The 10,442-nt window shown below is 35.5% G+C and overlaps 2 protein-coding genes across 3 annotated transcripts; one reads left to right on the forward strand and one right to left on the reverse strand.

Annotated features, from left to right (window-relative positions):
- Positions 1 to 2,413: 2,413 nt before the first annotated feature.
- On the forward strand, positions 2,414 to 6,550 carry LOC131003968 (uncharacterized). 2 transcript variants are annotated; one of them, XM_057930540.1, is made up of 12 exons: positions 2,414 to 2,507; positions 3,020 to 3,259; positions 3,486 to 3,695; positions 3,852 to 3,932; positions 4,074 to 4,160; positions 4,305 to 4,400; positions 4,503 to 4,556; positions 4,755 to 4,985; positions 5,061 to 5,611; positions 5,700 to 5,748; positions 5,847 to 5,886; positions 6,182 to 6,550. In XM_057930540.1, exons 2-12 carry the CDS (start codon positions 3,023 to 3,025, stop codon positions 6,328 to 6,330), a joined length of 1,785 nt encoding a protein of 594 aa, XP_057786523.1. In that variant the 5' UTR covers positions 2,414 to 2,507; positions 3,020 to 3,022; the 3' UTR covers positions 6,331 to 6,550. The 2 variants fall into 2 exon arrangements, with proteins under 2 accessions (XP_057786523.1, XP_057786524.1); XM_057930541.1 differs by having other exon boundaries at positions 2,420 to 2,502; positions 3,022 to 3,259.
- A 1-nt stretch (position 6,551) lies between these two features.
- LOC131003969 (protein-tyrosine-phosphatase IBR5-like) lies at positions 6,552 to 10,045 on the reverse strand. The gene is made up of 5 exons (XM_057930542.1): positions 9,598 to 10,045; positions 8,350 to 8,449; positions 7,844 to 7,901; positions 7,388 to 7,494; positions 6,552 to 7,161 (listed from the first exon to the last, which is right to left on the reverse strand). The coding sequence occupies exons 1-5, from the start codon at positions 9,832 to 9,834 to the stop codon at positions 6,845 to 6,847; spliced, it is 819 nt and encodes a 272-aa protein (XP_057786525.1). The 5' UTR covers positions 9,835 to 10,045; the 3' UTR covers positions 6,552 to 6,844.
- Between the last annotated feature and the right edge of the window lie 397 nt (positions 10,046 to 10,442).

The raw sequence follows: 10,442 nt of genomic DNA on the forward strand, positions 1-10,442 counted from the left end.
AGAGAGGAGAGAGCGGCAGCCGCTGGAGAGAGAGAGGGGGAGGATCTCCTCCACCACCGCCGCGAGAGCTCCGACGAATTCTCCAAGCTCGGCGCCGCTGCCGCGCAGCCGCTGGAGAGAGAGAGAGAGGGAGATGAGAAAGAGAGAGGAGCCGCTGGAGCAGAGAGAGGGAGATGAGAAAGAGAGAGGAGCCGCTGGAGAGAGAGAGGGAGATGAGAAAGAGAGAGAATGGTAGAATAGTCATGACATACAAAAAATGGCCAAAATTTATGTTTTTTCAAATGGTGGACAAAATTTGATGTTGTATGCTGAATAAGGCCATTCGGCCCTATTGTTTCTAAATTTTAAGTATAAATATAAAACAATAAATTAATAATTTATTTTAATATAATACCATTCAACAATTTATTGAAGAAAGTTTTAAAAGATAAATAAAATTATAATAGAAAATATGTTAAAGAGCATTCGAATAGATATTAAATTATAACAAGCACTTACCGTGGATTAATGGAGTATCATGTAAGTTTGTGACTAAAATGAATAATACTCCCTCCGTCCACGAAATAAACTCCCAGTTGGGGTTCGGCACGGAGACTAAGAAAGCTGAAAAAGGTGGTGTAAATGTGGTGTAAAAGACTAAAAGGGTAGTGTTTATGTATTGTTATTACTTTTACTAATCTTTAACTAGCAATTTGATAATAATAATAATAATAATAATAGTAATAATAATAACAACAATAACCATAATAATAATAATAATAATAATAATAATAACAATAATAATAATAATAATAATAATAATAATAATAATAGCAACAATAATAATAATAATATAATAATAATAATAATAATAATAATAATAATAATAATAATAAGGATAATAATAATAATAATAATAATAAAACAATAGTAATAATAACAATAGTAATAATAATAATAATAATAATAACATTAATAATAATAATAATAATAATAATAATAAGGATAATAATAATAATAATAATAATAATAATAATAATAATAACAACAACAACAATAATAAGAATAATAATAACAATAACAATAAAATAATAAGGTTAATAATAATAATAATAATAATAATAATAATAATAATAGTAATAATAATAACAAGAATAATAATAATAATAATAATAATAATAATAATAAAATAATAATAATAATAATAATAACAATAAGGATAATAATAATAATATAATAAAATAATAATAATAATAATAATAATAATAATAATAATAATAATAATAATAATAACAACAACAACAAGAATAATAATAAGAATAATAATAATAATAATAATAATAATAATAATAATAATAATAATAATAATAATAATAATAATAATAATAATAATAATAATAATAATAATAATAATAATAACAACAATATTTAGTTTAGGGGAGACTAATTACATAAGTAATGGTGGAATAAAGTGGGCCCAATAGATAAAAGTGTAGTAAATTTAAAAGCAATGAAGGGTATAATTGTCCAAAAAGTAGAGTAAGAGTTTATTTCGTGGACAAATATTTAAGGGCAAGTAGGAGTTTATTTCGTGGACGGAGGGAGTAAGATTCTTTTATAATCGACTTTAGAATTAATGTAAAAGTTCAGCGAAAGAATTTCTTTACTAATATATGTCTAATAATTATGTAATACTATTATACAATTTGTGTTCTCTAAATATATAAAGGAAATCTTTTAACACAAATTTTAATAAAAAATTATTGATCACGTATTGATTGCGGAATTCACATTGAAATTGTTAAATTGATTTAATTATAGTTGAATAAGTGTATAAAAATAAATACTATATGAGCTAGTGTTTAAAAATAAAAAGTATATATAATTGTGGTACGCTTCAAAAAGAAAATAAATGTATAATTATATGGGAGGGAGTGACTGAGTGAGTATGATGATTACCGGTCGATTTTTCATGAGCTACTAAACATCTAAAATACATGAATTTTTCGCTTCAAATTAAAAAAATAAGTATTCCTTCCGTCCCACTTTAAGTGTCCCGTTTTTTTCGATATGAAAAATTATTAATTAAATTATTAAGTGGTGTGGTGTAGAGTTGAAAATGCAATATGAGCCCCAAGAATTCTTGCTTTTTAAGAATAATTTTCTTCGATAAAAAGATTTAAGATATTTAAAGTGGAATGACCCAAAAAAAAAAAAAAAGACATTTGTAGTGAGACGATGAGAGTACGTGGTTTTTTTTTTTTTTAATTGTTAATATATATGAAAAAACATGAAAATTCTCGGTTGTTTCCTAACAATTAACAAATTTTCAGCTTATCATTACGTCAGCAGCTACGCAATGCGCCAACCGCTTACGTTAGCTGTTTTCGCTGGTCATGCTAAATTACGCTTCCCCTATCTAAATTTCTTTCATAATTTTAGCAAAATTCATTTTCTTCTCCTTTTAAACCTGCAAAAAGCTGTCTTGAGAAATAAGACATCACCAATTACCAGAATTCAGAATTCAGGTGAATTATCTCGAATTTCCTTATTCTTAGATATCATTTTTTCTTAAATTATTGTATTATGGTGTTAAAATGTGATTCCGTTGAATTGTGCGGTGTTGAATTTAGATTATAGTCGGAGAACTTCTGATCATTTTCCTCGTCAGCTGAAATTCCGCTTAATTTATATGTTTTAAAGTTGGAGATAGTTACCGCCAATCTCGAGCAATCAATTGATTGGTTTTCCATTTTTATCGAGTTGTGATATGAGATTTTTTATGAGTTGTGAATTTCAACTGGTTTCTATTGATTGGATATCTCAAAGATGGGGATTTTGGTAGCTCTGCTTGGTGCAAATAATTAGATGGGTTCATGAATTTTTAAGGAGTTTAAATTTATTTGACTGATTTACTTAGATAGCTTTGAATTTAGCATTTGCTGAATCTACTGTGGAAATTGAGAGTTTTCTTAGGGTGTTTGGTTGTAGTAAGACAAGTCTGAGCATTTGCTTCTTTTTATGCGATTCATGTGGCCAGATTATGGAGAACCAGCAGGATTTGCAAAGCTTCTCAGTTGTTTGGAGGGGACGAAAGCTTGTTGTTGAAATGAATCTAGGTGCCACTCTCAAGGAGTTAGGCGATAAGTTGCAACGACTCACGCATGTTGAGGCTGATACTTTAAGGCTTCTCGTTCCTGTGGAGAAAAATTCAAAGCTGCTGTATCCTTTTTCTGATGAGCATTCTCACTTGAGCTTGGAGTCGGCATCAATTCTTAAGGTGCAAAGACCACTCGTTTATTTGTTCGGTTTTCACAATGTTACCTTGGATTGGAATGACATTCTCGTAGAATGCTTCTTACCTTTCAAAGTGTTGAAGGGATCCATTAGAGCAAATGTCTGACTTATATATATATATGAAAAGATCTGAAGGGTGGTCAGTGCTCGACTTTTTTCAGACCCAACCTTTGAATTATTTACAACTGGTTCTCTACCTTATGTTTCAGGGAAAATCGATTAGAATGATGGGAGTACCCAAAGATGAGGTTGATGAAGTCCTACAAAATGCGAAGGCAGACCTGAGGATAGCTGGGTTTGATGAAGAAGAAAAGAGATTGAAGCAGAGAATTTACGGGAGATCGTATAACTCAACGAAACTTCCTCAAGGAAATTATATCTTTTGTGATTTTCGGACACTTAGCCTTCCTGGAGTAGTAGTAAGTTTCGTAATACTCTTATGTCTGCTAATCAGTTTTGACCTTTTCTAATATGCATTGAGAGCCTTGTTTAGGTTATGAACTTATGGTTAAAGGATTTAGTAACTAGGATTGAAAAATCATATTAACTAACTGATGTCATCTGGATTATTGCAGTTGAACCCCCCTGCATCGAAGGCACTAGAATTGCTGCATAAGCTTGCTTCAGATCCGGGAATTGTTGCAATTATGAATAAGGTACCTTAGATTTAGTTTTACTGTTTACTTATAGTGGGATAGCAGATTCGTCGCTCTTGTTTCATACTTTTCCCCCCTTCTTTCTCTTCCTTATAAACTCTCTCAGTTGTGACAAAATTATTTGAAATGGCCTTCTTAAAGCATCGTTGGAGGGTGGGAATTTTGACTGAGATGGCACCTGTTGGTTATGTTGGAATAAGTCCTGAGTGCATCCTTGGTTTCAACAAGGTAAGGTTTGTCATTAGAAGATGAGTTATTCTTTTGTGACTGCTTAAAATTCTCTTCTCCTCAGCCATTCTTGAATTTCGTGTATCATGAATCTATTGACAGTTGACCGTGTCTTACTCAAACTCTTTGAGTGTCAATGTGTAGAATCACGGAGAAGAGATATCACTTAGACTTCGAACTGATGATCTCAAGGGTTTCAGGAAATATGAAAAAATTAAGAAGACTCTTTTGCATGAGCTAGTACGTTCTCATCTTCTCTAGAAGTCTTCTTCATCGTGTTCCTCTGTGTTCTACAACTACTACTTACGAAAAGCTAACCTTTGGACATTTGTCTTCTTTTAGGCACATATGGTGTTTTCCGAGCATGATTCGAATTTCTTAGCTCTGGATTCACAGGTATGGAGACAGTAGATTCTGCTTTTCTTCAATCCCCATGCGTGTATTTCTGTGTGTGTATAGCCTATTTCGTACCGGTTCTTGTATATGTGCTATTCAGTTGTATTTTTTCTATACATCTCTTGCGAAGATGCATCATCTCAAAGTTGAATATATGGTGCTTGAAATGGCTCATTTGACGCATGTCTGGTGCCACAGCTTAACAAAGAAGCTGCTACTCTGGATTGGACTAAATCAAGGGGTCATACTCTGAGTGGAGGTACCCTTTCGGAACAGTATGACGAGGAGTTTGACACAAGCAGTAATGTAATTTCATCGCACAAGCTTGGAGGGAGAGTTTCTGTTCTTCCTACTGCTCGTGCTGCTTCAGCGAATGCAGCTTTTGCTCGTTTGGCCGACACATCCACTCTACTTTCAGAATCATCTGGGGTACATGATGACACTCTAGATCTTGATTGTGAAATAAAGAAAGAAATCTCAGCTAAGCTAACAGATGGTTTTCAGGTACCTGATCTTAATATCCACGAGATTCAGAATGAGTCTAAACCGGTTCCAGATGACTCTGACGGAGATGAATGCATGCAACTTGACCCTCCCCGGCATGAACAATCCAATCCCACTGATTCGGGGACTACTAGTCCCCGACCCAACCTTAATGGAGATTTTGGGAGAAGGCTCGCCATACTAGAATCTGAACTTGACAATGCTGAAGCAGACCAAAATCATCCAAGAGAGCAAAACGCTGAGCCGCCTGATCAAAGGGACTCGACTCCACTCCCAAGTATAGAGTTACCAAGTCATGTGAGTGGAACTCCTGGTGAGGCACATCCAAGTGATTCTCATGTAGACGAGATGCAAACAGAGCCTGATTCTGGTGGGATGCCACCAAGGAGCCACAGCACCGAACCTGATCCAGATGATCCTGAGTTGCGGATAATTCAAGACCCTGTTACCGTGTTTTGTGGTCGTCTGCAAAGGGCTGTTCAGTCATTGAGAAATGAAACTACGCCCTCGGAGACTGACAGGGTCCTACAAACTTTAATCAAGATAGTCGGGTAAGCCTAGTTTATTTTCACATTGACTTCTTTTATGCAATCGTACATTGAGAAACGAATAAGAGATGTTCTCTTTAATTGCATGCAGTAATGTAATGGAACACCCGAACGATGTGAAGTTCAGAAAACTCAGAAAGGTATGTTACCTGGTCCTGCAGTCCCCTAAATCCTACACCAGAAGATTACCCTGCTAAACTCTTTCATTTTTTTTAATATTTCCGATTGATTTTTGCAGGCTAATCCATTAATCCAAAGAAATATTGTTACTTACAAAGGTATGATTTCACCTTTCGACTTCTATTCTCGAAGCATGTTCTCTAGCATTTCACCTGTCGACTTCTATTCTCGAAGCATGTTGTCTAGCATTTCACCTGTCGACTTCTAATCAAGTGAATAAGCTTATTCATTTTGACTTAAGATAATCTACCATTTACTTTGATGGATTGATTAATTTTGAACTCATTTGATCATCTGATCACACAATAAGCGCTGCCCCTTTCGGGGATTAAGTCTTTTAGTAGGAATTCTAAATAGAACTGCCCTATTTATAGTACATTCTCTGCCCTGCAGCTGCTGTGGAAATACTCAAACTAATCGGCTTTCATGAAGAAGTCATCGTTGTCGAATCAGGAAACACTGAACCTTATTTCATGCTAAAACGAAACGATCCAGGCTTGTTGTGGCTTGCCAAATCATCCCTCAGCTCGTGCATTTCATAGAGACTCGAAGCTGCAACGGGGCTCATTGGTCATATACAAACACAGAGAATGGTTTGGTGTTGCAGGATTTTTTCTTCTTTTATGTAATATATACATTCTTACAACTGTAATAACATCACCATTGTTATATTCAAGTGGTTTGTAAGAGTCACTTAGTTTATAATATGATGATTTTATAACTGAATTCGAAATAAAAATGTGCACATTCATACTCGATAAACTGGTGCAGGTAAAATCATTTCATTTTCAGTCATATATGCAGGCAACGTACGTATTCTCTTAACTAAAAAGAAAAGGAAAAAAAAAAGAACTAATAAAATTCAACACCAAGAAATTATCATCTATATAGAATTCACAAAAGAGATGGGTGGCTAGGTTCCAATCAGTTCACTTCAGTTCATCATAGGCTAGAGTGCTGAAAATCATCACTTTGCATCCCAGCTTCGCCGTAAAACCCTACTTCTCACCGATGGTTCTAGCACCAGGCGACGTGTGATTGGTATCATCCCACCGGTCAAGAACCGTCCATGGAAACGTCGTTGACAGCTGGGATATTGCTGCTGGTGTTGAGACCAGAGTTACGAGGTGCGGTCTCTGGAGTCGGGCCAGCTCCGAAGGTGAATTCTTGAGAGGGGACGTCGGGCAAGGGACGGGCGAAGATAGAAGCATTGCTAGTGTTGGTAAAAACAGGAGCTGCTGCTGCAGCCAGTGGTGTATCATTTGGCCTTGAGAAGCCAAAGCTTAAAGAAGACAAATTCGGCATGCCCATACCACTATTCTCTATTGAACCGAATAGTTTCTGCTCGTATTCCTGTAATTGTTGGTGCACCACTGAAATTAATCGAAATTGGGACGTGTTAGATGAGATGTGGTTGCATAGGCTGAGATCATATATATACATCTGAGAGCCTAAGCATAGTGATATTTCTTGAAGAAACGTAGCGTTACTTATATTTATCCATTTCTCCGATGTTAATGTATGATTTTGATGAAATCTTTGATAGATCAGAGACGATGGAAGCTAGCACAAGTTCATCAAGGCAGAGTGTGACCAAACCTGGATGTAGTTCGACTGAAGGCCGGTGTTCTTTCACCCATTGATAACTCTGTGCAAGTTTCCAGCCCTTGCTTTTCATCAAGTAAGCCATTACTATGGCCGGAGACCTGTCAAAATATATTATATGTCACGTTGATAGGAATCTCGACTATAATCTCCTCTCGGAATAATATTCACTGCAAGAGCAATCAACATATGTGTGTGTGAACCGATCAAAAAAAAAAAACATATGTGTGTGTGAGGGGGCGTTTGTGCAAGGTTCTTATATTTAAGAATCTCCTTTGTTTCTCCCGTTAACTGTGTGACATTAATGTTGATGTATCCATTGCATATAACTACTACAAAGGCAAAGACTGAACTTCACAAATAGACCTTTTCACATAAAGAGTAGTTCGAATAAAGTAAACAAACTAAATTAAGGTGAAATAACCTCGATATTGCGATTATTAAGTTCACCTGCTTTTACCAGACATGCAGTGTACCAGAACCCGAGCCCTCTCCTTTTCGCATTGCTCTGCATAAACATCTCAGAATGATGGCTCAAGAGATACGAAAAAGTAGAAGAGAATTTTGCAAAACTTTGTAGCTTCAAGAGATAAAAATCATATGGATCAAAACAAGAAGTCAAGAACGAGGGCAGAACAAAGGATAAGAAACAGAATCATCCTAAAGGAAGGCATATTTTTGCTTCAGAGACGAACGAGATTGCAGAACATGGAAACTCATAATAGGAATTCCCAACATCATTTCTGCACAATGACAAACATCAAATAACTAGAGATGTCCTATATTTCTTAACCTTTTCAGTGAAGCCGAGAATACCATAACTCCCGATATCCATCATTTACGACTTAATTTAAGTCATTATTAGTATCCTAAGATTGATATAGTTTGACTTCTTATGATCCCTTTGAGCAGAAACATTACTTTAGCAATATCAGTAGTAGAGTTGGTAAACGTACCCAGAAACTGAATTGCATCATCAAACGGCAGTTTTTGATCATACTGTAGACAGTGATAGGTAAACGAGTTCTTGTACAAATTCTGACAAGCAGGGACAGTCTGCACCACAGAAAATCGTATCTTCAAACAGAATGAAAAGGTCTTTTTCACTGTATAATTGAATATCACACAGAACATTCTCACGAAGAACGATCAACGCAGTCGCTGTAAAATAATGGATATAATGTAACCCCAAGCTCAGCATATTGAAACTGCTAGTTTAATTGAAAAATTATCAAATTCAAGAAACTAGAAAGTAGAAAGAAACAGACAGAGTTCTCTTCGATGGTAATAACTGGAATGTAACGAAAAACTACTTATAATGTTACCTGTTACAGTGTTCCACCAAATCAGAAAGGTATGGGTGAAAAGCAGTGCTTTAGTTAGGTAAACATATTCAATTGCAAGCAAAGTAAACAAGGAAAATTGTGAATTCCACTGAAAATTTGTATAAAAAGAACCCTCACATTTATAGAAAAAACAGGCAATATAAACCATAATAAGAGGCGAAAGTACTTAATAGAGTAATTATGTATCCTAAACAGTCCCAAATCGAGATACATAATGCATTTCGGATCCGAGATACTTGCAACTACAATGTCGTTTATTGAGATTCTAATTTTGAAGCTCGTATGCAGTTATATGCTTCGTCTAAACTTATCTGATCATTCAATACAATGGAAAAAGGTAGTACGATTCACATCAATCTTCACAAGTATACAAGTTATGGATCAGGACGGACCACCAGTCAATGTACAAACACCCCCCTCGATAACTTAATTATAGACGCACCTAGTGAGGTAAAACCCTCTCAGTCCCAACCTCATTATAAGCATCACAAGAAAAACCAAATATATACAATTCGTACTCCACAAACAACAAGATAATATACTTGCTCAAGATTCTTCCCACGAAAATTTGAAAAATTCGAGATAACCACCAACACATCACTGAGTTCACTGCATACAGTCTACAAGATCAACAAAATTAGGACCTTTCTTCTATGCCCCAAATCCAGTCTAAACTAAAAGTTGATTGATTAAAACCAGAATTTGGTCAAAATTCAGTAATTAACGAGCTATTATCCCTTAATCGCCTACGCATATTCAATCCGATTGGCGACCAAACATCGAACTTACTAACAAGAACACGATTAAAACTATTAACCATCGATAACGAGTAAAAATCAGATTGCGAGATGATCTCACATTGAGAATACAGGAGATGCCCTGGGACTTGAGAAGCTCGCTGCGGGCGGCATTGTCGAAGCTGCCGAGATAGAGGAACTCGGGCAGGATCTCGGAGGCGAAGGCGCTGACGTGGACGGCGGATTTATCGGCGCCGGCGGGCATGCGGTGGCCGCAGATGCCGCAGACCTCGCCCTCCTCGAACTTGTGGTAGTGGCCGCAAATCCCGCAGGGATTCTCTCTCTCTCTCTTCCTCATCAAGTGGTGCTGAATTCTTCGGAATTGAGGTTTTTGAGGGTTTTGCGAAAGGGGAATTCGGCAGTGGAAGCGCTGAATTTTCTCTCTCACCGGTGATCATGTGCGCATCGCCATTATATAGCAAACAAGTTCTGAATTTTCTCAAGAGTTTTGAATAGTAGTTCTGAATTTCATCATCATTCAATCCAAATATATATTGTGAAAGAAAATATTTATGGTATTTTTTAGAAACGAAAAGGTAATTCATTAATTAACCTGAATCGGAAATTACAATATACTCCCTCCCATTATTTATTTATTTATTATTTTTTAAAAAAAATTATTACTCTCTCCCATTATTAGTAGAGAATATGCATTCACTGGGGTTGAAACTCAATATTTGGCCAACTATCTTAGAAACATAAATTTTGATCATTTTTTACAATTTTGAACTGTATTATCCTTAATTTGGGCGGATCGAATCGTAGTGTGTGCGGATTCGGGTGGTACTTTTGACACTCGTGTTATAATTTGTGCCAAAAATATCAAATTATTTAGAACAAAAAAATACCAAGTAATTTGATACTTTTGACATTAATATTGTTATTTGTGCTAAAGGTACCCAATTA

Source organism: Salvia miltiorrhiza, unplaced genomic scaffold, assembly GCF_028751815.1.
Source record: "Salvia miltiorrhiza cultivar Shanhuang (shh) unplaced genomic scaffold, IMPLAD_Smil_shh original_scaffold_302, whole genome shotgun sequence".
NCBI lineage: Eukaryota > Viridiplantae > Streptophyta > Magnoliopsida > Lamiales > Lamiaceae > Salvia > Salvia miltiorrhiza.

Coding starts and splice junctions, on each gene's coding strand:
- LOC131003968 (XM_057930540.1), top strand. CDS start 3,023: ATGGAGAACCAGCAGGATTTGCAAAGCTTCTCAGTTGTTTGGAGGGGA. Junction 4,401..4,502: donor AGACTCTTTTGCATGAGCTA/GTACGTTCTCAT, acceptor GTCTTCTTTTAG/GCACATATGGTGTTTTCCGA. Junction 4,986..5,060: donor TACTTTCAGAATCATCTGGG/GTACATGATGAC, acceptor GATGGTTTTCAG/GTACCTGATCTTAATATCCA.
- LOC131003969 (XM_057930542.1), bottom strand. CDS start 9,834: ATGAGGAAGAGAGAGAGAGAGAATCCCTGCGGGATTTGCGGCCACTAC. Junction 7,902..8,349: donor TGATGCAATTCAGTTTCTGG/GTACGTTTACCA, acceptor ATGTTTATGCAG/AGCAATGCGAAAAGGAGAGG. Junction 7,162..7,387: donor TTCAGTCGAACTACATCCAG/GTTTGGTCACAC, acceptor GATTAATTTCAG/TGGTGCACCAACAATTACAG.